Below are 26,689 nucleotides of genomic sequence, written 5' to 3'. Positions count from 1 at the left end.
ACGGTATCCCACCAGAAATGTACCTCTCTTGTTGGGACATAATTGGACCCTTATTACTAAATATGATTTTATACTCAGTCAAGGAGGGGAACTTCCATAAGAATGACAATATTGCACTCATAACAGTCCTCCTTAAAAAAGACAAAGACCCCACCGAGTGCGGTAGTTATAGACCTTTAAGCCTCCTCGGAACCGATATCAAATTGTACTCTAAGGTATTAGCCATCATACTACAAAAGCATATGACGTCTTTAATTCATCCGGACCAAACTGGCTTCATAAGAGGCCGCTTGATCACTGATAACATAAGACGATTACTACACATACTAGATGCTAACAAGGAAGACAACACACCTAAGGCGATACTGTCCCTGGATGCAATGAAAGCTTTTGACAGGATGGAATGGTCGTATCTATGGGCAGTATTAGAAAGGATGGGGTTAGGAAAAGGATTCATTGATATGATTAAAGTATTATACAAAGACCCATCGGCCATGATTACAACAGGTACAATCATCTCCGAAATCTTTCCGGTATCACGTTCTTCCAGACAGGGTTGCCCTCTTAGTCCCGGACTATTCGATCTATCACTAGAGCCTTTAGCACAATATATAAGACAATCCCAACCCATAGAACCAATCATAATCAAGGGCACACAACACAAAATTAGTTTATATGCGGACGACGTAATACTGTTCATGCAAAACCCCAACACCGCATTGCCTCCTCTTCTCAAGTTGATTGAGGACTTTGGAGATTTATCGGGATTTACGATAAATTGGCCGAAGTCGGCCTTCCTCCCACTTAACGCCCATGCAAAAAGAAATATAACCCTCCCAAAAAAGATACCGATGGTAAAACACTTTAGATGTTTGGGAGTTGAAATATTCCCTACCATAAGCCAAACGGTGAAGCACAATTACATAAAAATCCAAAACAAAATCAAATACGACCTTGTCAGGTGGTCAAAACTTAAAAACTCAGTACAGGCACGGATATCAATAGTTAAGATGGACGTCCTACCTAGAATCAACTTCTTCAGCTCAATGCTACCGTTACCCCCTCCAAAGGGTTACTGGAAAGAATTACACTCCTCCACATACAAATTTATTTGGAATAACAAACCACCACGTATAAAAAGATCCACCGCACAGAGAAACAAAGCAGACGGAGGTATGGCATTTCCAGATTTCTACCACTACTTTAAGGCGTACACTTTAAGACCACTAACAACATGGTTTGATCCCCAAGCATTAGTATCCTGGAGAAATTTAGAAGAAAATATAGTAGCTCCACATAGGCTGAAGGGCATAGTATACACCAAATTATCAATTAAGCAATGCAAACGGAAATTTGGCCCCATAATCACTCATGCGATCCGGATATGGCGTGAAACACAAAAAAAATATTCTACCCCACATAAATGGCATAATCATACTCCCTTATTCAATAACAATGCACTCTTGATTGGAAAACAACCTATAAGATTCCCTAGATGGGAAAAGCAAGGCATACACTCATTAGGAGACGTTTTCAACAAACAGGGTTTTTGTAGTTTCAATGAAATACGCAAAAAATGTAATCTCACCAAGTCCACATATTATTTTTACGCACAGTTATTGGCATGTTTGAAGGCTCACGGTGTTCCATTAAGGATACCAATTGTACACCACAGATACCACACATTTTTCTATGAAAGAGAGACATCGAGAGGTTTTGTTTCAGATTTGTATCATCAATTACTAACAGCCTCGTATGAAACCCTCCATCTAGACTCAGTCTGGAGGAGGGATATACCAGACCTGGAGACAGACTTTGACTGGCAAGAGGCCTGGGAAAATGTACGACTTGCATCAAGGAACCCGGACCATCAACAAATCAATCTTAACTATATTCACAGGACATACTTAACTCCTATAAGACTGAACAAAATGGGTCTTAAACAAGACTCCAAATGCTCCTTATGTACAAATGGGGACGAGGGGACATTTATGCACATGTACTGGGACTGCCCACCAGTTAAGATATTTTGGAAAGAAGTGACCCAGCAATTATCAAATCTCTTAACTCTGGATATACCTGTACACCCCTCTGTATTACTGTTGAATGATGTCTTTGAACATGCAGTACCTCCACAGCTAAAGAGATTGGTATCACAGTGGCAAAAAAGCTGATAGCATCACGATGGTTTCAACCGGAAAAAATGTGCCGGAAGGTCTGGACTCTTACATATCTCGATGTGATTTATCAAGAAATATCTACAGCAAGAATTTTGGGTCTCAATGAATCCAAAATGACAATGTGGTTAGAAGTGGTAGAGAGAATAAAAGCTAGCATATAATGGTAGTGTCTGGTTAGGAACAAGTTATAATGGTTGGATTATCCAATATGGGGTCCGGGAGGGGGGGCAGGGGGGGGGTACGAGCTAGAGCATATGTGTGTAGGTTTTTAGATAACAGGTATTAGGGGTATATCCTGTATAAGACATTTGACTAAATGGTAATTTCATTGGATATGCACTGTAATTAATGCTTGTATATCTTATCGTGTGTTGTCATGTTTGTTTATATGTTTGTTTAAAAAATAATAAAAAAAAAAAAATTAATAAATTACTATCAGCCAAAGGTGGTGCATTTCTTTCTTCTAGTAATTCAGACAATATCTGTTTTTAGTTTGTGTAATGTAATGTAATATCTGTTTTTAGTTTGTGTAATGTAATGTAATATCTGTTTTTAGTTTGTGTAATGTAATATCTGTTTTTAGTTTGTGTAATGTAATGTAATCTGTTTTTAGTTTGTGTAATGTAATGTAATATCTGTTTTTAGTTTGTGTAATGTAATGTAATATCTGTTTTTAGTTTGTGTAATGTAATGTAATATCTGTTTTTAGTTTGTGTAATGTAATATCTGTTTTTAGTTTGTGTAATGCACATAATATGGGAACTTTTATCCATATGGTTGAGCCTGTTAGGAATTGCACCCCCAACCCAAGCAGATTGCAGATCACTCTCTCTATATGGAGGTAAAAAAGAAAATATGGTCAAAATAATTGGCATAAAAAGGGCACTTTTTTATGAGGCACAAAAGGGCAGGTGCTTGTGCACCCGTTGGGCTCTATGTGTGCACGTGCCTGCTAGCTGTGCCCTTGAGCAAGGCACCTCAGCTTTAACCGCTCCAGTGTTAGCTGCTCAGGGGCCAGTAGTAGAGTGCCTGACCATAGTGTCTTTATACCTGTATCACTAAATGCATATTAAATCAAATCAAATTGATTTGTAAAGCCCGAAATCACAAGTTAATGTCCCCATGGGCCGGACAAGTCTTCTTTAAACTATTCAAGAAGAAACATCCCAATAAATCAAGAACAAAAAACCCACCATGAAATCCAAAATAAATGTAAAATAAATAAATGCAACACTCCCAGACATACCCCAGCGAAGGTAAGGAAAAACCTAGCAATAGGAAAAAAGCACCACAGGCGATGTGGAGGAGAGAAACCTTAGAAGGGCCGTTCAAGTTTCAAGTTTCTTTAATAGTTGTCATACAGAAATACAGAATACTTTTATACAAAATGCTTCTTACTGTTACGCTCCAGAGACTGTGCAAGACAAGATAAGTATGAAATAAAATAACATAGTAAAATTAGAAGTAAAAAAAATGAGGTCACAGTGTTCAGTTTAGACATATGTACAATGTTCGATGCAGAATAGACGTAGTTACCATACAATATACAATACTGTGCAGTGTACTAATATACAATACTATATAGTGCAAGGCAGGAATGGGACGAGGTGCAATTTAGGTACAATTCACAGTAGGTGTACGAGTTGTAGTGCAAATCCTTTATCAATAAATATAAAGTGTAAAGTGTAAAGTGGGGGGATCCCCCTTTGTAACTGAGGGGTACAATTCCCTGACTGTATTGATAAGTATGGTATCATTAAACCACTACCGCTTTATGTACTTTAACTACTGGCCATACAGTACATGATATCTAAATATGATGAACACTTTCCACAATGAAATCGGTTCCAGACAAAGTAATTATTAAGTATTTAATGGAGCAAAAGGTACATCATACACTTATATTACATTTGATTGCACTTGTAAGGCAAAGGAATTATGCGTAGGCAAATCAACACTGAATGTCCATTCTATGGTTACGCAGGAGGCAATTATACAACCTGGCTCTTAGGGAATTATATCTATGGTACACTAGTGATATAGCGGGATATACTGGACGGGTCCCCCCGGTAGTAAGCCGGCAGGGGGTGGGGGGTCTGTCGGTAGTAGAACGTCTGGTCAACGATGACTAGGGAGACTCCGAGTACAGGAGACAGTGCGATAGCCTCTTGATCCACAGACGAATACAGCTTGGTTCTCTTGTAGACTGTAGCTCCACAGCGAAGAAGAAAGCTAGTCGGCCTCAGGCTGTCTGAGGCGCCGACTCGACTTGACTCCTCGCGGGGTAAATCCAACACTCACAGGCGTCGGCGATTATCCGCTCTATAAATCACAGGACCAAAGCAAATATATATTCCAGCCGCAAAGGGCTATGTAGTCGTCGGGTAGGTAATCCAGTGTACATGTCCATACGGTTCTCGCCTAGATCTCCTCGGGTGAAAGCGCCATGTGTGGATAAGAATTCTAGCTAACACGAGGAAGCGTTGGAGATGCTGGTCACTTTAGAACTCTAACCGCACGATACACCATACACAAATAGACTATTATTGACTTAATAGAAATATGTCGCAATCGACGGTATAGTGCCAAACTCTGACAATTCAGTTATTAATTCGCACGCGGTCTCAATGCTATTCTGGGGCCAAACAGGCCATACTTCACCGCACGTTGTATCGTGGGTGAGGCTTCAACTTAGTGGGTAACACTTGACTTCTGACTAAGTAAGACTAAGTGCTTCTGTATCCACCTGCGCTATATTTATATGCACGGTGAACAAATAGTGCCACTCTCATTTCTGTCGCCGTATCCCTGGGCAGGGCCGGGGCAAGTACAGACATGTCGTGTCGGTGACTTTGAACTTGGCTCCGGGGGCCGGTCCCTGGCGCCGGTGGACCACTGTCCAATAGGAGAATGAGATATTATGGGCTGGACTAAAGGGATATTCCGTGTATATGTACAAGGAATATACAAGGGATATCAAACGATATACAAATACTATGCAATATATATCAATGAATAAATATATATATTCGGTTTAATCTGATCCTTTGTAACACCCTTTGTAGGAGCCAAATCCTATGATGATAAATTGTATCTTTATTGCCCCATTAGACATATAGTTTATTATGGTATTCGTGCTTTGTGTTTATTAATATATGTCATAATGAATTCCAAGATGGAGACTTACCTGGTCAACTCCCCTTTTTTCCCACGTTCCCCCTAACCACTCCTATAACTTCGCAGGTGATTTAGAGTTCAGGCAGGCCCAGGTATAGCGGTACCATATAGTTTTTGACCGCACTTAATTCGCACTTAATTCGCACTCAATTCGCACTTGATTGACAGTTTACGTTCATTTACAAAACCCTTTTTGTTTGTTTTATAGTGGTAGGCAGCTATTGGGGCTGATTCGCTTTCCAATAAATCCCGTTTGTTTGGACAAAGTACATCGGATCAGCGTCATCTTTTCTTTTGGACTGCAATTCGGAGCGTGTCGGACTAACAACGCATTACCTGGAGCCTCAAGGCAAGTAGGATTGCCTTTACATTGTCAAAAACTTCCGCTGACAAAATGCCGACAGACAACTTCTAAGCGCAACAACGACGGAGGTAAAGTAAAGAATGGATGTTTGTTTCGGATCGCCAACTATGAGCCGTTGCATCTGAACTGTGGAATGGCTGTGATGAACATAAACGGCGCGGCCGTCTTTATTTTTTTTTTATTTTTATTTTTTTTTAATCTTTCTTCCCCTCCTTTTTCCCGATTCTTCTCCCATCCCACCCTTCCTGGTTGTTGCGTACTTTCCCCTACTGTTGGTCCGGGAGACCGGAGACTGTCACATGCTTTCCTCCGACGCATGTGCAGCCTGGGGCAGGCCAACCTGGCCGCGCAGGTTCTCACCGGGGAGAGTGTAGCGTGTGGGAGGCCACACTATCTCTCCTCAGTTCCAACCCTCGCTGAGCAGGCGCCCCGACCGAACTGTAGGGGTCGCTGTCCACAACGCCCAGGACCCACCCTTCAGCTTTCCCACCCCCTGATACAGCCAATTGTATCAGTGTGAGAGGCCAGCCAAGCTGATAGCAACGCCGGGAGCTGGATTCGAACAGGCGAATCCTAGTGTCTCCCGGTGTTGGTGACGAACGTAATCTCCGTGCGCCACCTGCCCGCCCCCCCCCCCCCCCCCCCCCCCCCCCCGTCTTTATTGTTTGAAGGTATCTTGTGCTGGCGAAGAGGAAAATATAATACGGACTCCGTCTCTGTGGTCGACAGCGATACGGACTCTGTCTCTGTGGTTGACAGCGATACAGACTCTGTCTCTGTGGTTGACAGCGATACGGACTCTGTCTCTGTGGTTGACAGCGATACGGACTCTGTCTCTGTGGTTGACAGCGATACGGACTCTGTCTCTGTGGTCGACAGCGATACGGACTCTGTCTCTGTGGTTGACAGCGATACGGACTCTGTCTCTGTGGTTGACAGCGATACGGACTCTGTCTCTGTGGTTGACAGCGATACGGACTCTGTCTCTGTGGTTGACAGCGATACGGACTCTGTCTCTGTGGTTGACAGCGATACGGACTGTCTCTGTGTGGTTGACAGCGATACGGACTCTGTCTCTGTGGTTGACAGCGATACGGACTCTGTCTCTGTGTGGTTGACAGCGATACGGACTCTGTCTCTGTGGTTGACAGCGATACGGACTCTGTCTCTGTGGTTGACAGCGATACGGACTCTGTCTCTGTGGTTGACAGCGATACGGACTCTGTCTCTGTGGTTGACAGCGATACGGACTGTCTCTGTGGTTGACAGCGATACGGACTGTCTCTGTGGTTGACAGCGATACGGACTGTCTCTGTGGTTGACAGCGATACGGACTGTCTCTGTGGTTGACAGCGATACGGACTCCGTCTCTGTGGTTGACAGCGATACGGACTCCGTCTCTGTGGTTGACAGCGATACGGACTCTGTCTCTGTGGTTGACAGCGATACGGACTCTGTCTCTGTGGTTGACAGCGGGTCGGTGTGTGTGCGTTTGAGAGTGGATGACGTCACGCGCAGCATTCGCCAAGTGCGCTGTTTCCAACGCCCTAGCTGCTTCATTCATAAATCACTGTTCTGTTTTAAATGCATACAACGCCGCTGCTCATCTGAATTAAGAGGTTTTCGTTAGCTGCCCACATTATGGCGGAAATGGAGAGTGGTATTTTTGAGGATCCTTTACAGAAATTAAAAGGATCAAGAAGTGCAAAACTGGGTGCACTTACTAAAAAAACTAATGAAATCACTGAACTTATGGGAAATCATGGAAATGTGGAATTGGTTCACACAAAAATGACAGATTTCTCCAAGTTGTGTGGCGAGTTACATGAACTCAATACAGCTGTAAAGGGTTTGCTAACCAAAATATCTATAGAGGAAACAGAAAAGGACCAAGCAGAATGGTACGAGCCTAAAGCAGCAGCACTGCATGCATTTGCTGCCCATGTTCAAACGTGGACTGAAGCGGCACAACCACATATTGAATATGACAAAGGTGAAGAAGAGATCCACCCAAGGGACAGCGTTTCAAACACCTCTTCAAGGCGTTCAAGGAGGTCATCAAAAGGGAGTAAGCACTCGGATTACTCCTCTACATCCTCAACCCGACTCAAACTACAAGCTGAGAAGGCAGTTTTATTGATCAAAGCAGAAGCATTAATAAAAAAACAAGCACTGGACAAGGAGGAGGCTGAACTAAAGGCCAAAAGGGAGCAGTTGGAACTGCAAACTGAAATACAAGCCACCAGTGCTAAACTGAGTGTTTTCACAGAATATGAGAACATTCATGAGATGGACAATAGACCAGGCGATGGAATGAACGAATATTTCGATGAAATGGAAAGGTCTAAGGAAGCCTCACAAAAGGTTATTCAGGAGGCAATGATGCCCACCTCCACTGATGTCATCACAACATTACCCATCACAAATTCACATGTGTATGATGTGGAATTCCAGCTTCTTACTCCATCTGCTCAGCTTGCACAGTTGAACAGACACAGCAGCCTGTTATCAGAAAGTGTTCAAACTGTATATCACCCTGTTCACCCAAGACCAAGCAACATAGGAGGGGAGCCTGTTGTAAGACGAAAGGAAACGTCACAACAGCCCCAAATTGGAATGTCTGCTTTAAGGGTCAGCCATGGAGGATCTGCGAAACAGCATGAAAATGGAGCCGTCAGACATGATGGTGCTGTCACTCTAGAAGGATACAGGGAAACACCCGACATGGGCAGGATCGTCGACGTCATGCAACATCAGAATAGTATAACCGAAGTACTGGTGAAGCAGCAAAGACTATCATCCTTACCACCTCTCAGCATACACACGTTTAAAGGGGATCCATTAGAATACAGGTTCTTTATACGTGCATTCGAACACGGTATTGAGGATAGAACTGAAAACTGCAAGGACAGACTGTATTTCCTGGAGCAGTTTACCATGGGGCAACCCCGAGAAGTGGTACGGAGCTGCCAACATATGGACGCTTCAATAGGATACACGGAGGCGAAAAGAAATATTATGGCAACGAGTACCAGATTGCAACAGCTCACATTGATAAAGCCCTCAACTGGCCAGCAGTCAAAGCTGAAGATGCTGAAGCCCTACAAGCATATTCAGTCTTTCTAACTGGATGCTGTAAAACGATGGACAGCATTGAGTACATGGAGGAGATGGATAATCCAACCACAATGAGAGCCATTCTCTCTAAATTGCCATACAGAATGAGAGAGAGGTGGAGAGGCTTGGCATGTGACCTACAAGAGAAAAGTGGAAGCTAGATTTATTGATGTAGTTAATTTCATTGATCACCAAGCTAGAATCATGTCACATCCTTTGTTTGGGAACCTAAAGGAAACACCCACCTCTTCAGGAAGAACAGCAGGGCCACTTCCATATCGACCAAGTACACCAAGGGAGAGGAAGAGTGGTTTTACTACCAGTGTCTCACCCGTTAAGAGAGTTAGTGGAAGGCCCTCACCAGCCGCCCTCAAGCCATGTTTGTTCTGTCAGGGAGAGCACAGTTTGGACCTTTGCAGAGAACTGGACAAGAAGCCACAAAAGGAAAAGTTGGATTTCTTGAAAAGCAAAGGAGTGTGCTTTGGCTGTCTGTCATATGGACACATGAGCAAGGGATGCACACAGAAAGTGACTTGTCGAGTGTGTTCACTGAGGCACCCTACCATACTCCACATACATAAACAGGTCGACGGTGGTAAAGAAAATAAAAATAGGGAACAGACTGTTACCAGTGCATTTATAACTGGAGACGGCGAGACCCACACAGGGGCCGGGGAGCCTGACTGCATGTTATCCATAGTGCCGGTGAGGGTGAAAATGAAGAAAGGTAATCGCATGATACAGACTTATGCCTTTCTGGACTCAGGAAGCACCGGCACTCATCCTTCTCAAAACCATGAATAAAGAGGAAGTCGTCAGTACCTCCGTGGTCTCTGGAATGGAGGTATGTGGCATGGACGACAACACACTAGTGGAACTCCCCACTGTCTACACGCAGAAGAAAATACCTGTGACCAAAGACCATATTCCCACTCAGGAATACATGGATCAGTGGCCATATTTGCAGCAGGTACATCTCTGTCACATTGATGCTGACATTGACCTGTTAATCGGAACCAATGTACCAAAGGCCATGGAACCATGGATGGTTATCAACAGCCAGAGAGATGGTCCATACGCCGCCAAAACAATGTTGGGTTGGACCGTCAATGGACCCCTAAAAAAAGGTTCTGTCTCCCCCTGTGGACAGTCGACTGTAATGGCACACAGAATTTCGGTTGTACAGCTAGATGCGCTTCTGCAGCAACAAATCAGGTATGATTTCCCTGAACGACAGAGGGAGGAGCAGCTTGAAATGTCTAGAGAGGACCACGTCTTCATAGAGCGTGTCTCCCAGTCAGCCAAACTGGTGGATGGCCACTATAACATAGGCCTACCACTTAGGAAGGAGGATGCTGAATTTCCCAATAATCGCTGTGTGGCGAATCCGTAGCCTTTATAGCAGACATTGAAGCCATGTTCTACCAGGTTAAAGTCCCAGACAAGGATTCAGACCTAATGAGGTTTCTTTGGTGGCCAAACGGAGATCTGGATGGAGAGCTTGAAGAGTACAGGATGGTAGTGCACATCTTTGGAGCCACATCCTCGCCAAGCTGTGCCAGTTACGCTCTGAAGCAGTGTGCAAAGGACCATAGAGAAGACTTCACACCAGAAGTCATACACGCAGTGCTGAGGAATTTTTACGTAGACGACTGTTTAAAGTCAGTAGCAACAGAAGATCAAGCTCTGACGCTTGCTCAAGACCTCACAGCCTTGTGTGCAAAAGGAGGCTTCAAACTAAACAAATGGGTCAGCAACAGTCGCGTTGTTTTAGCCTCAATTCCTGAAGAGGAGAGAGCTAAGGAAATAAAATATCTTGATTTGGATCAGGACGTGTTGCCAGTCGAAAGGGCACTCGGTATCCAGTGGTGCATTGAATCAGACTCACTGCAGTTCAAGATAGCCATCCAAGACAGACCACTTACTAGAAGGGGTATCCTTTCTATGGTTAGTTCCGTCTACGACCCCCTGGGAGTTCTGGCACCCGTCATTCTTCCGGCAAAGCAGTTACTGCAAGAGCTAAGCAGGATGAAGCTTGGGTGGGACGAAAGCATTCCAGTGGTCCTTGCTCAGAAATGGCACCACTGGTTAATGGATCTACACCATCTATCAGACTACAAGGTCAAGAGATGCATCAAACCCCAGGGTTTTGGACACGTGGTTTCAGCTCAGCTCCATCACTTTTCCGATGCATGTGAGACTGGTTATGGCACCGTTACCTACCTGTTGTTGGAAAACATTGAACATCAAATCCACTGTTCCTTCATCATGGGTAAGGCCCGGGTCGCACCACTGAAGTCAGTCACCAGACCACGAATGGAGCTAACGGCAGCTACAGTAGCCGCTCGTATGGACAAGATGAAGCAAGCTAAACTGGAAGTCCCACTTGGGAGCTCCGTATTCTGGACAGATAGCACATCAGTGTTGAAATACATTAAGAATGAAACTACCAGATTTCACACTTTCGTTGCGAATAGAGTCACAGCCATCCGAGCAGCTTCTGAGGTTTCCCAATGGAGACATGTAAGTACTGCACTGAATCCTGCCGATTGTGCATCAAGAGGCATCTCAACAAGCATGTTTAAATTTATTGAAATAACACCAATATCGTGACCTTTCAAATTGGCCCTATATTTTGTTTTCAGAGCTGTCATGGATGAAAAGCCAGCTTCACACAGATACTGTATGTGGTGCTGAATGGTATCAACACCTTAACTGCTGCATCATGAGATACTTGGTACTCAGCACCACACTCTCAGGTCGCTTTCACACAGGGGCTGTTTGGTCCAGACTTTCGGACCAGAATTCGATAGTCCGGTTTTTCGGGTTTGTGTGAATGCGTGTCGAACTCGGTCCGCCGGACCAAACAGGCGAACTCTGGTCTGCCTGAAAACGTCGGTCTCGGTTCGCTTCATCGGACCAAACGCGAACCAAATATAGGAAGTGATTATTATTACCACTGCTCGCAGCACTCACTGCAAAACAAGCACACTGCATCTATCTATCTATCTATCTATCTATCTATCTATCTATCTATCTATCTATCTATCTATCTATCTATCTATCTATCTGTGCATCTTGGGAAGAAGGAAGAAAAAACGCGGCTTATTATTATTACCGAGGCGCACGGCATTGGATCAATGGATCAATGCCACGTCAATACTCGCCTCCGCTGATCTGGAGGGCTCGCAGTCCACACACAGACACACACACACGCGCGCGCACGCACACACGGGCTCGCAGCCACACACACATTTCCACTGCCCAATAGACGAGCGCCCTTTTCGACCGTGTGACATTGTTCAGATAGTTCGGTGCGCCTGAGTTTGGATGGAGATGTGTCAGGAAGCTTTGTCTCAATGTTGTCTGTAAAGGTTTTTTTTATCCAGAGTAACTTGGTGATCCTTTTCTGTGTTTTATTAATTAAATAATGATTTTCAGATTTTGAGAATAAATATTTTCATGGAGAACAGTGCAGCTGCAACAGATAGCACTTTAGTGATAATTTTCTGTAATCCAAAAAAAGAAAAAAAAAATTTAAATAAATCTCAGGCCCCCCCGTCATGCCTCTGCGCCCCCCCTGGGGGGCGCGCCCCCCACTTTGAGAAACACTGCTGTAAGGGAACGTCAGGCTATTGCACCGCCCCACTTCCAGTGATGAAGCTAAGCTACGCTAACGGAGCGACTGTTCCCAAAGCTAAATGCACGCACAGAGACAAAAACGGTATGCATCTTCTTGTCTAACTCCAGGGAAGATGTTAAATAAGCTAATTTCCCAAAATGTTGGAGTTTTCCTTTAACAGATGGACAGTTCCCAGATGACAAGGATGTCTACATCACTGCAGGTGATCAAGTCCACCATGTTGGAAACAGTCCACCAATGGATCACTACTGCAACGGGGTCCTGTCCGGGGTCCCAAGCAAAACCCTGGACAGGCTCCAGTATGTTCAAAATTCAGCTGCCAGGGTTCTAACCCGCACCAAACCCTGGCAGCACATCACCCCCACCCTCATCCACCTCCACTGGCTCCCCATCAAATCCTGCATCACCTACAAATCCCTTCACGCTCTGGCACCTCAGTACCTCACTGACCTCCTCCACCCCTACACTCAGTCACGGTCCCTGCGATCCACGGACACTGGTCAGCTCTCCATCCCCCGAACCAGACTGCGGACCTTCGGGGACAGAGCTTTCAGTGTGGCAGCTCCCACCCTCTGGAACTCCCTCCCTGCAGAACTCCGCACCGCCCCAACTCTGGACTCATTAAAAAAACTGCTCAAAAACCACCTCTTCAACTTGGCCTTTAACCCCTAATCTCTCACTTTATATATATGTATATGTTGTGTCTGTCCACTGTCTGTTACTTTGGTATTCCCCCCCCCCTATGTAAAGCGACCTTGGGTCCCTTGAAAGGCACTATATAAAACGCCGTCCCAGCACTTTTCTGTGCACGCGCGCACACAAAAATGAAATGTTATTTCATCTGATGCAGATCGCATGCACAAACATTGAAGTTGACATTCCTTCTATTGTGCGCCAACAGGAGAGACCACAAGTGTCTCATTAAAGACAGAACCATTATTGACCCACTGTGGGGGGAGGGTGAATGTCATGCCAGTTTGATAAAGGGTCAATGGGAGGTACTCAGGAATATTTTGTTTAGTAGCAGGATAAAAGTTTATACATTTAACAAAATCATTTATTATTGCACTTTTGATTTACTGTTGTAGTGAAATGCAGCAGGAATGCTGCTTTGTGTTTGTTGAACAGTGGGCTTTAAGTTCATACATATTTGAATAGAAGCCTTAATTATAATTTGTCATTTTTGTATATATTTGGGTTACACAGCAATACTTTCAGATTCAGCTATATTTATAAATTCATAAAGTTGAAATTAAGCATTACTAAATGCGTTTGAAATGGAATAAAAACAAAGTTACAACAAATTATAATAGTTTATATGCCTTATTTATCACATCTGTGACTATTATGGGCTATTTGAGTGATGGGGTACTACTGGCGGGACTGCTGATAAACAATGCGGCCCCCCAGATTGAGTGTGGAAATTTAGTGGCTCTCACCATATACAAAGTTGCCCACCCCTGATGTAGATATAAGAGCAACGGCTACAAGCTCTCCTTCCTTCCTACATCCATCTCTCTCCTAGATAAAAAAAACTAGAGGTCGATTTCTTTGAGGTGCCACCTAACAGTGGGCTGTCACCTCTTTCTTTCTTGTCCAAGTCCTAATCTGTTGTAATTTAATTAGGGCAGGGTGCAATATGAAGCTTTTTGAAGCTTTTGAAATGAGTTTACCTACTTATGTATTATGGTTGCACGTCTCCATGTTGTCATATTTGTCTGCAGTCCTTTTTACTAACTGAATGAATGAATGATTGTATATATATATCCTTCTTCTTCGGTCATTGCAGAATGATGCAGCACTGTCGTTACAAGTAAATTCCCCCTCGGGGACAATAACGTTGTGGGATGCGATCGGCCGAGCGTACCACGGGTATTGCACTACCACCCCTGCAGGTTCTATACAACAAGAGGTGCAAATCCAGAGCCTGCAGAATAATGAAAGACCCTCACCACCCCAACAACAGCCTGTTCATGCTGCTGAGGTCAGGCAGACGCCTGCGAACACCAGCTACTAGGACAGAGAGACTTCGGCTCAGCTTCTTCCCCCAGGCCATCAGAGCCCTGAACACTGAACTCTCCACACACAAGCACACATGAGCACACACACAACACACACACTGTACACGCTCACACACTAGCAGCCACTTTAACATGAGCACACACACACACGCATGCTGCACATGCTCACACTTATGGTCACTTTACAAAATGAAAGGTCACTTTAAGAATAGTATAGTATAACTTGAGATTGTATAATATAGCATTGTATAGCAGTGTACATAAAGACCCAGTGCCTCATCCGTAGCTAACAGTGTACTCCACTACCACAGGACCTACCATGCTCTGTAAATAACTCATGTACAGATACCGATATGCCCTACTTTGTTTACTTGTATTATTGCACAATGTCGTTCTATTGGATTCTTATTATATTATTATTATTGTATTATGCACAATCGTTGCGGGCAAGACCCCCCGCATTTCATTGTATACTTGTATGCCGTGACAAATAAAACTCTTGACTCTTGACTTGACGTTTATTCTTATTTTATCTTATCTCTAGCTTTGGCATGGATTGATTGTTTAGATCGCTAGCATGGCTAACAAATGCAAATATATTGTAGTCTGCCCCGTTGTTCTGACCAGGATTACGTTCCTTTCTGCCCCGGTGATGTGCGCGCACTGAGTCTGATGTATATATATGATGTTCCTCAAAATCTAACTGCAAGCTACACGCTAACTGCCTGTCAATCAAAGGATGTCCGACTCATTACAACTTCGCCAAAACCGTAAGTGAATCTAAACACGGATGGGATATACTGAAAAACACTGCGAGAGCGAAGAAAATGGCGAAAAATTTACTTTGAAAAGGTTATACAAGGTAGGAAATGTGATTCTAGACTATAGAACAACAACAGAAAACTCAGGTGGACATGCGATTATAAACAAAAGCGAGCTGTTGACAAGGAAACTCTGTTAGATGCCTTTAGATACTGTTACCGTCGGTAGTGTGATAGTAAAGGGTTAACCTTCTGTAGTGTGGCAGTGAAAGGGTTAACCGTTTGGCAGTGAAATGGTTAAGAACCGCCAAATAGATCACCGCCACACAGCCAATAACACTTATTGTGCAGAGGACTCGCATCTGAGGGGAGTTCATGTGGCTACAAATTACATAGTCCAGAAATCATTAACCATCTATGGTGCTGTAGTTAGATGGTAATTAACCATCTATGGTGCTGTAGTTAGATGGTAATTAACTATCTATGCTGTAGTTAGATGGTAATTAACCATCTATGCTGTAGTTAGATGGTAATTAACCATCTATGCTGTAGTTAGATGGTAATTAACTATCTATGCTGTAGTTAGATGGTAATTAACTATCTATGCTGTAGTTAGATGGTAATTAACTATCTATGCTGTAGTTAGATGGTAATTAACTATCTATGCTGTAGTTAGATGGTAATTAACTATCTATGCTGTAGTTAGATGGTAATTAACTATCTATGCTGTAGTTAGATGGTAATTAACTATCTATGCTGTAGTTAGATGGTAATTAACTATCTATGCTGTAGTTAGATGGTAATTAACTATCTATGTTGTAGTTAGATGGTAATTAACTATCAATGCTGTAGTTAGATGGTAATTAACTATCTATGCTGTAGTTAGATGGTAATTAACTATCTATGCTGTAGTTAGATGGTAATTAACCATCTATGCTGTAGTTAGATGGTAATTAACTATCTATGCTGTAGTTCAATGGTAATTAACTATCTATGCTGTAGTTAGATGGTAATGTAGTGGAGTCTGGGAGCCCCAGGGGTCCTTGTGGGGGTCTTCCTGCTCCCTCTCCCCTCCCTGCTCCCTCTCCCCTGTCTGGGGGCCCCAGGGGTCCTTGTGGGGGTCTCACCAGTGGGGGTCTCACCAGTGGGGGTCTCACCAGCAGTGTTGTAGTCGAGTCACTAAATCTACAGTCCCAGTCCTCCAGGTTGAGTCAGCTCCACTCTGCCAGTCAAAGAGCTGACGTACAAATAAAAAAAGGTCTACATTAAACATGCCCTTGCACGAAATTAAATAATGTTACGGTATTAATATAGCCATCAATATCTTATGCCAAATGATTAAAAATAAATAACTATTTCTCAATTAACAAGTCCTGCACCTTCCGAGTCCAAATGCAGTCAGAGCTCGAGTCCAAGTCGAGTCACGAGTCCTGCAGCGCTGCTCACCAGGTCTCAGGCTAAACAGAGAATAGTTTAATTTCACTGATATTTTATTCACTGGAAGTTAGTTCACAGAGAGAATGTACACAGATGGCTATTCTAACTCCACTGTAATCTCCCCACCTAATGTACACGGCTGTATTCTGGACTAAACTAACAACACAACTATTCCCCTGAGAAATAGATGCTGCCATGTTATGTTTAAATGATCATGTCCCATTTAAGTGTAGAGATAGTCTAGGTGTTTTTAATGATTTCCTGCAGCAATTCACCCTTTGAATTGAATGAAGTCCCTCTTTCCTTCTCATAAATCACCACTAGAGGGAGCTGCTAGACTTCAAATAGTTCCATGGCACTGCCAGTCAGCAAGAGGAGAGTAACCAAGTATTTTTAACTTGGTACGGTTTTGAGGTACTTGTAAATGACATAAACATGTAAAACCACTATATAAGCATAATAGAATTCCCAACAAAGGTCAACACATTATAAAGGGAATGCTTTCTAGTATGCAATGGGAATGGAATGCTTTCAAGAATGCACTGAAAAATGTAATACTTCTAGCACTGAAATACAAGTCCTGTGGATATAGTTTTACTGCCCTTTTAATGAAATACATTTGATCATGAACGCTGTTGAATGGAAGACTTTCACCGGAGCACAGTCAGCTACTCTGTTCCGTAAGTGTCTGCAGCTCGGGGAGTTCCTTCACCGTCACGGATCAGAGCCAGGGTCCGTTAGTGAAGCAGGTCTAGATGGAGACGAGGAGACGATGATGTTTCCATGACAACCCTGACCTGGACTAACGCTGGACACCGGTGAACAGGTTTATAAATGTATGTGCTGCTGTATCTTAAAAAGGGTTGTTTACATCGGTAATGTTTGTAAAGACATCTGAATAGAATAGACCTGCTTCACGATGGATTAAGAAAGTTCCAAAAAGATCCCATCTGCAGATCAAACCCTTTAAGAAAGCATGTGAATATACCCCACAAAAAATACATTTTAGAATGCTGGTCCCAGTCAGCCCTCAGGAATTGTAAATTGCATCTTAAGCTTCATAATATAGAAATCTAATATTGAAAATGGAGGACCCTGATGTAAACAAGACGAAAGTCTTTCTCTGGTCTGCATCCCCTTAACAATTGTGTGTATTGAGCCGTACTGTATTGTACCCATTCTGCTAATCTAATGCTAAATTCATTAATCTAAAACAGATCCAGGATCTGACTAAACCTTCATAATATAGGAACCTTGAACAAATCCAGGATAAAAGTATTCATTCCAATGCTCTCTCCTCACCATTATGCACAGAACTATACCACTAGTGACCAACGGGACGACAAGATTATCCATTAATGGGGGGCCACAGTGACTCGGGAGGTAGAGCAGTCGTCTGGTAATCCCAGTTAGATTCCCGCTCCTCCTCCTCCCGGGCAGCGTGTCGAAGTGTCCCTGAGCGAGACACGTAACCCCTTCTCAATTTAGTTAGAGAGGCAGAGTGCCAGCTCAGTTACAATGTGCTGTAGATGTCATTGTAGAACGCATTTAATTGGACACAACATTAGTAGCATTAGAGAGTGTACGCAGTAGAGAGTGTACTCACGTACGGACTACTGGTGTGGTTTACTGGCTGCACCAGGGCAGAGAAGGAGGCCCTCCACAGAGTGGTCAAGGCTGCGAGGAGGATCACTGGAGCTAGCCTCCCAGATATCTCCACAGTCTTTACCTCCCGCTGCCTACGGCGTATAAATAACATCTTACTAGACCAGTACCACCCAGCAAACCATCTCTTTCAACTGCTGCCCTCTGGTCGAAGGTACAGATCCATCCAGTCCGGAACCAGCAGACTGACCAACAGCCTCTACCCACGGGCTGTCAGGCTGCTCAACGACGAACATCAACTTGCCCCCCCCCCGCATCCCACCCCCGGTGACATAACTCCCACTCCCACATTACAACAATAACTGTGAACCGGACTTGCATTGCTGCACTATACAATACTTCATCCTTTGCAAGTCAACGCCCCCCCCCCCCCCCCCCTCCTTCCATCAACTCACTGGACTGAAATATTTATATTTATTAATTTATTTGCACAAGCACTAAATGCACTTGGGACAATGATGGTATCGCTGCTGTCGGGACAAAACCTCATAACTCCATTTTTTTTATTTATTTTTTTATTATATAAATCAACTCCGTAGATCATCCTCCATATGTGTGTGTGGGTTTTACAAAGTTTAAACAATGGGAAAGCATTAAACCGATCATCTGTCTAAACCTCTTAACTCTATTCACCCTCAAATCTGTGTTAGTTTTTTTCATCTGCTGAAAAGTTGGGTTTTTGGAGTTATGAGGTTTTGTCCCGACAGCAGCGGTATGTTATATATTGGGACATTGGGACATTGATACTTTATTACTATATTACTATTATTATTGACATTATTATTTTGCACATGTTATATCTTATGTTGTATGCCAGTGGTGATGTTCCTAACAAATTTCGTTGTACCAACAATGACAAATAAAGATCTATTCTATTCTATTCTATTATATATATGCCCCGTGTGCTGGTGACTCAACCCTTTTCCTTTCTGTTTTCCAGGAAATGACTGATCTGGCACCCCGGCAGTGACGCTTCCTCAGAGGACTCAGGAAACACACCGGGACAAGAGCTGCTTCTACCGCTTCTCCATTGAGAGCAGACTGTTGACTGTGTCACAAATCGCTAGAAAACGAACGAGCCAAAGTGTCATAAATCACTAGAACACTAACGAGCCAAAGTGTCACAAATCACTAGAAAACGAACGAGCCAAAGTGTCATAAATCACTACAACACTAACTAGCCAAAGTGTCACAAATCACTAGAAAACGAACGAGCCAAAGTGTCATAAATCACTAAACACTAACTAGCCAAAGTGTCATAAATCAATACAACACTAACTAGCCAAAGTGTCACAAATCACTAGAAAACGAACGAGCCAAAGTGTCATAAATCACTAAACACTAACTAGCCAAAGTGTCATAAATCAATACAACACTAACTAGCCAAAGTGTCACAAATCACTAGAAAACGAACGAGCCAAAGTGTCATAAATCACTAAACACTAACTAGCCAAAGTGTCATAAATCAATACAACACTAACTAGCCAAAGTGTCACAAATCACTAGAAAACGAACAAGCCAAAGTGTCATAAATCACTAAACACTAACTAGCCAAAGTGTCATAAATCATTAAACACTAATGAGCCAAAGTGTCATAAATCACTAAACACGCCAAAGTGTCATAAATCACTAGAAAACTAACGAGCCAAAGTGTCATAAATCACTAAACACTAACTAGCCAAAGTGTCATAAATCACTAAACACTAACGAGCCAAAGTGTCATAAATCACTAAACACTAACGAGCCAAAGTGTCATAAATCACTAAAGACTAACTAGCCAAAGTGTCATAAATCACTAAACACTAACGAGCCAAAGTGTCATAAATCACTAAACACTAACAAGCCAAAGTGTCATAAATCACTACAACACTAACTAGCCAAAGTGTCATAAATCACTAGAAAACTAACAAGCCAAAGTGTCATAAATCACTAAACACTAACGAGCCAAAGTGTCATAAATCACTAACGAGCCAAAGTGTCATAAATCACTAAACACTAACGAGCCAAAGTGTCATAAATCACTAACGAGCCAAAGTGTCTGACCAGCTCCTCTTGGCCGTTCCAAACTCCAGGCTGAAGCTTAGGGGGGACCGTGCTTTTGCAGTGGCAGCCCCAAAGCTCTGGAATGAGCTGCCACTGCATGTTAGGCAGGCCCCCACTCTGCATGTTAGACAGGCCCCCACTCTGTAGGTTAGACAGGCCCCCACTCTGCATGTTAGACAGGCCCCCACTCTGCATGTTAGACAGGCCCCCACTCTGTAGGTTAGACAGGCCCCCACTCTGCATGTTAGACAGGCCCCCACTCTGCATGTTAGACAGGCCCCCACTCTGCATGTTAGACAGGCCCCCACTCTGCATGTTAGACAGGCCCCCACTCTGCATGTTAGACAGGCCCCCACTCTGCATGTTAGGCAGGCCCCCACTCTGCAGGTGTTTAAATCACACCTAAAAACACACTTATTTGCTCTGGCTTTTGTTTTTTTTAAATCGTTTTTTGAGAGATTGGCCTTTTTATGTGACACATTGTACTGTTTTATTATGTGTTTTTATTACATTTTTATGTTTTATGTTTTATCCTATGTTTGTGGACTTGTACAGCACTTTGGTCAACTTTGTTGTTTTAAATGTGCTATATAAATAAAGTGGATTGGATTGGATTGGGGCCTGGGACTTGTAGTTCTTACCCGCTGTGCTTCATGTTGGGGGGCTTGTAGTTCTTACCCGCTGTGCTTCATGTTGGGGGGCCTGGGACTTGTAGTTCTTACCCGCTGTGCTTCATGTTGGGGGGCCTGGGACTTGTAGTTCTTACCCACTGTGCTTCATGTTGGGGGGCCTGGGGCTTGTAGTTCTTACCCGCTGTGCTTCATGTTGGGGGGCTTGTAGTTCTTACCCGCTGTGCTTCATGTTGGGGGGCCTGGGACTTGTAGTTCTTACCCGCTGTGCTTCATGTTGGGGGGCCTGGGAGCTGTAGTTCTTACCCGCTGTGCTTCATGTTGGGGGGCTTGTCCATGCGCACGGCCAGCTTGATCCTCAGCTCTGCGTCCTGGCTGCTCTTGGAGACCGCCATGCGGTGCAGCTCCGCCTGCTTGGGCCCGTTGGTCGTGGGGTTCAGGACCACCTGAGGGGGGGGGGGGGGAGGGGGGTCAATAAACCAGCGGGAGGTCACTTCTTCTAATTCACATTTAGTTCTAATTCACATTTAGTTCTAAATCACAAAAAATCATAAAAGGTCGTCACTGGTTAGTCTGATATGAGTGCATGCTTACCAACTGTTTCGCCCGTTTTATAGCAACACTACTATCACCGACATCTAAGAAGGGAGACCCCCCCCTTGAACGGCCCTTTTTTTCTTTTTTTCCCCCTCCTTTTTCCTCTGTTTTTTTCCCATCCCAATGTTAGTCGTTATGCCAATTCCCAATCCCCTTCCTGGTCGCTGCGCACTTACCCCCCACAGTCGGTCTGGGAGAGTGGAGGCTATCACATGCTTCCTCCGACACACGTCCAGCCAATCACCGCTTCTTTTCACCTGGCAGCGCGGACTCTCACTGAGAGGGTGTAGCGTGTGGAAGGATCACACTACCCCCCTTAGATCCTTTCCTCGCTGAGCAGGCGCCCCGACCGAACTGTAGGTGTCGCTGTTTACAACGACCCGGACCCACCCCACCAGCTTCCCACCCCTAACACTGCCAATTGTGTTAGTATGAACGACCAGCCAAGCTGGTAGCAATGCCGAGAGCTGGGCTCGAACCCAGCATCTCCTGCACTAGTGGCGAGCGCCTTGCCCACTGCGCCTTGAACGGCCCTTCTAAGGTTTCTCTCCTCCACACTGCCTGTGGTGCATTTTTTCCTATTGCTAGGTTTGAGTGAGTTTTTCCTTACCTTCGCGTGGGGTATGTCTGGGAGTGTTGCATTTATTTTTTTTATTTAAAACAAAATTTGGACTTTATGGTGTCTTTGTTTTGTTCTTGACTTATTGTGATGTTTCTTCTTGACTTGTTTAAAGAAGACGTGTCCGGCCCATGGGGACATTAACTTGTGTTGTCGGGCCTTACAGATAAATTTGATTTGAGAGACAGGAAAATGGTGGGGGTAGTGTGAGCCTCCCACACGTTACATGAATGAGAGTCCGCGCTGGCAGGTGAAAAGATGTGACAGGCTGCCTCCTCGTGTATCGGAGGGGACATGTGATGTAAGGCTTCTATCCTCCCTACAACCAGTGGGGGGCATATGCGAGCAACGTTCAAGACAGGGGGGGGGGGGGGGGGGGGGGGGAATTGGCACAGTGGAATTGGTATGGGAGAAAAATTGAAAAAAAGGAGAAAAAGTGGATACAAAAAATAAAAATTACATTGGATTTGATTTGATAATGTGAGAGAGGAACCATCACAGCCCTGATACCGAGTCATGCCTTCTGAAGGTTTCCGTGTGGCTCTGGGTTTTCAGGGCAGCCATCAGGCCCATACCTCATTGGCCACTGTGGTTGTCAATCACACTTGTGCAAGATGCTATAGCAGAAAGATATGACGGACAAAAACGATGCAGAGCGGCTTATTTTGCGCGTGCGTGCTCAAACCCCGTCCCATGACCACTGCATCACTGACCACAACCCCGTCCCATGACCACTGCATCACTGACCACAACCCCGTCCCATGACCACTGCATCACTGACCACAACCCCGTCCCATGACCACTGCATCACTGACCACAACCCCGTCCCATGACCACTGCATCGCTGACCACAACCCCGTCCCATGACCACTGCATCACTGACCACAACCCTGTCCCATGACCACTGCATCACTGACCACAACCCCGTCCCATGACCACTGCATCACTGACCACAACCCCGTCCCATGACCACTGCATCACTGACCACAACCCTGTCCCATGACCACTGCATCGCTGACCACAACCCTGTCCCATGACCACTGCATCGCTGACCACAAGGGTTAAAAAGGTCATATTTGTAAAAGTTAATGGATCCTGGAAAAAATGGGTAAGACATCTATGCAAACACGGGAAACCATACTGCAAAAGAAAAGTTTCTAACTGAAAATGTGGAAAAGTGACTGTGAAAAGGAAATGGAGAATGTTTGTGAAAATGGTGCAAAAAAGTTACTTTGGAAAGAAAAAAGAGGAAAATGAACAAAAATAAAGGGTTATAGATAAAAAAAATAAAAATAAAAAATCATATTTGTGTGCATTTGACCCTGATCACAGATCACATGTCCTCTGCTAAGTTAACCAGATCAACACACAGCAGCTTTAAGTTGATGATCGGAGAACTGATGGATGAATAGAAGGACAGACAGAAGGAAGGAAGGAAGGAAGGAAGGAAGGAAGGAAGGAAGCAAGGACAGAGGGAAGGAAGGAAGCAAGGACAGAGGGAAGGAAGGAAGCAAGGACAGATGGAAGGAAGGAAGCAAGGACAGAGGGAAGGAAGGAAGCAAGGACAGATGGAAGGAAGGAAGCAAGGACAGATGGAAGGAAGGAAGCAAGGACAGAGGGAAGGAAGGAAGCAAGGACAGAGGGAAGGAAGGAAGCAAGGACAGAGGGAAGGAAGGAAGCAAGGACAGAGGGAAGGAAGGAAGCAAGGACAGAGGGAAGGAAGGAAGGAAGGACAGAGGGAAGGAAGGAAGCAAGGACAGAGGGAAGGAAGGAAGCAAGGACAGAGGGAAGGAAGGAAGCAAGGACAGAGGGAAGGAAGGAAGCAAGGACAGAGGGAAGGAAGGAAGGAAGGACAGAGGGAAGGAAGGAAGCAAGGACAGAGGGAAGGAAGGAAGGACAGAGGGAAGGAAGGAAGGAAGCAAGGACAGAGGGAAGGAAGGAAGCAAGGACAGAAGGAAGGAAGCAAGGACAGATGGAAGGAAGGAAGGAAGCAAGGACAGAGGGAAGGAAGGAAGCAAGGACAGAGGGAAGGAAGGAAGGAAGCAAGGACAGACGGAAGGAAGGAAGCAAGGACAGAGGGAAGGAAGGAAGCAAGGACAGAGGGAAGGAAGGAAGGAAGCAAGGACAGAGGGAAGGAAGGAAGCAAGGACAGAGGGAAGGAAGGAAGCAAGGACAGAGGGAAGGAAGGAAGCAAGGACAGAGGGAAGGAAGGAAGCAAGGACAGAGGGAAGGAAGGAAGGAAGGACAGATGGAAGGAAGGAAGGAAGGACAGAGGGAAGGAAGGAAGCAAGGACAGAGGGAAGGAAGGAAGGAAGGACAGAGGGAAGGAAGGAAGGAAGGACAGAGGGAAGGAAGGAAGGACAGAGGGATGGAAGGAAGGACAGAGGGAAGGAAGGAAGGAAGGACAGAGGGAACGAAGGAAGGAAGCAAGGACAGAGGGAAGGAAGGAAGGACAGAGGGAAGGAAGGAAGCAAGGACAGACGGAAGGAAGGAAGGAAGGACAGAGGGAAGGAATGAAGGAAGCAAGGACAGAGGGAAGGAAGGAAGGAAGCAAGGACAGAGGGAAGGAAGGAAGGATAGAGGGAAGGAAGGAAGGAAGCAAGGACAGAGGGAAGGAAGGAAGGAAGGACAGAGGGAAGGAAGGAAGGAAGGACAGAGGGAAGGAAGGAAGGACAGAGGGAAGGAAGGAAGCAAGGACAGAGGGAAGGAAGGAAGGAAGTACAGAGGGAAGGAAGGAAGGAAGGACAGAGGGAAGGAAGGAAGCAAGGACAGAGGGAAGGAAGGAAGGAAGCAAGGACAGACGGAAGGAAGGAAGGAAGGACAGAGGGAAGGAAGGAAGGAAGCAAGGACAGACGGAAGGAAGGAAGCAAGGACAGAGGGAAGGAAGGAAGGACAGAGGGAAGGAAGGAAGGAAGGACAGAGGGAAGGAAGGAAGGAAGGACAGATGGAAGGAAGGAAGGAAGGACAGATGGAAGGAAGGAAGGACAGAGGGAAGGAAGGAAGGAAGGACAGATGGAAGGAAGGAAGGACCGACGGAAGGAAGGAAGCAAGGACAGAAGGAAGGAAGGAAGGAAGCAAGGACAGACGGAAGGAAGGAAGGAAGCAAGGACAGATGGAATGAATGAATGAATGAATGAATGAATGAATGAATGAATGAATGAATGAATGACCTTTATTTATATAGCACCCATCACAGCACGAATGCACAGGGTGCTTTACACTACAGCTTAATATAAAAACACAATAAAAACAAAATCAGAAATAAATGACAACAACAACAAACAGCAGTTAAAAACAGTGAAACCAGATAGAAAAAGTAGAATAAAAGAATTTGGATAAAATCATGAGTCACTAATTAAAACAAACTATAGAACAGTGAGGACAAGAAGAAGTGCCTATGTGTATGACCAAAAGCCTGTCTGAACAAATGTGTTTTTAATTGTTTTTTAAAAGAGTTTTCTGAGGGGGCAGTTCGCAGGTCCAGGGGGAGAGCGTTCCAGAGCCTTGGTGCCGTCACCTGGAAGGCTCGATCACCCCTTGTTTTTAGCCTGGACCTGGGGACCACCAGGAGGTGCTGATCGGCAGATCTGAGTGAGCGGGTGTTGGTGTAGGGATGGATGAGTTCAGTGATGTAGATGGGGGCCTGACGGTGGAGTGCTCTGAAAGTGAAAGTGAGGACTTTGAAGTGAATTCTATAGTGTACCGGGAGCCAGTGCAGGGATGCCAGAATGGGAGTGATGTGGCATGATTTTTTTGACCTTGTGAGTAGCCTGGCTGCAGCATTTTGGACCATTTGTAGTTTATCTGTGGATGATTTGGTGAGACAGGTGAAAAGTGAGTTGCAGTAGTCAAGCCTAGAGGAAATGAAAGCATGCACGGACAGTTCTAGTTCAGAGTGAGATATGATGGTGCGTAGTTTTGCAATGTTTCTGAGGTGAAAGAAGCAGGTGCGTGTGAGTGTTTTGACATGTTTGTCTAGGTTCATGGCCTGGTCGAAGACAACACCCAGGTTTCTCAGGCGGGGACGTATGTTGTCTTTAAGGGACCCCAAGTGGGTGGCCACTCTAGCTGCAGTCTTCTCAGCTGCTACGATCAGCACCTCCGTTTTATTTGCATTTAACTGGAGGAAGTTACTCCGCATCCAGCTCTCAATGCCGAGCAGGCACTCCTGGAGAAGGCTGAGTTTCTCCAAGTTGTCGGGTTTAAAAGAGCAGAGTAGTTGTATGTCGTCTGCATAGCAGTGGTATTTAATGCCGGTGAATTTATTGATGAGGCCTAGGGGAAGCATGTAGATGGCAAAAAGGAGTGGTCCTAGCACCAATCCCTGTGGTACCCCACATGAGAGGGGGGTGGGGTCAGATTTAAAAGGACCCACAGCCACCGAGAACGTTCTCTCCTTTAGATAAGAGGCAAACCAGTTTAGGGCGCTCCCAGAG

At 44.7% G+C, this 26,689-nt stretch overlaps 1 protein-coding gene across 1 annotated transcript in view; it reads right to left on the bottom strand.

Annotated features, from left to right (window-relative positions):
- cadps2 (Ca++-dependent secretion activator 2) overlaps nucleotides 1-26,689 on the bottom strand; it is a gene marked incomplete at its 3' end in the record, with an annotated part of 521,480 nt that overhangs the window by 205,533 nt on the left and 289,258 nt on the right. Inside the window, 1 exon segment of the mRNA XM_084334474.1 lies at nucleotides 21,344-21,483. Coding sequence (XP_084190600.1) covers nucleotides 21,344-21,483 — 140 coding nt within the window.

Source organism: Notolepis coatsorum, assembly GCF_963971535.1.
Source record: "Notolepis coatsorum genome assembly, chromosome: 18".
Taxonomy (NCBI): domain Eukaryota; kingdom Metazoa; phylum Chordata; class Actinopteri; order Aulopiformes; family Paralepididae; genus Notolepis; species Notolepis coatsorum.
Note: the sequence above shows the minus strand (reverse complement) of the source record. Positions and strands in the feature narration are given on the sequence as shown.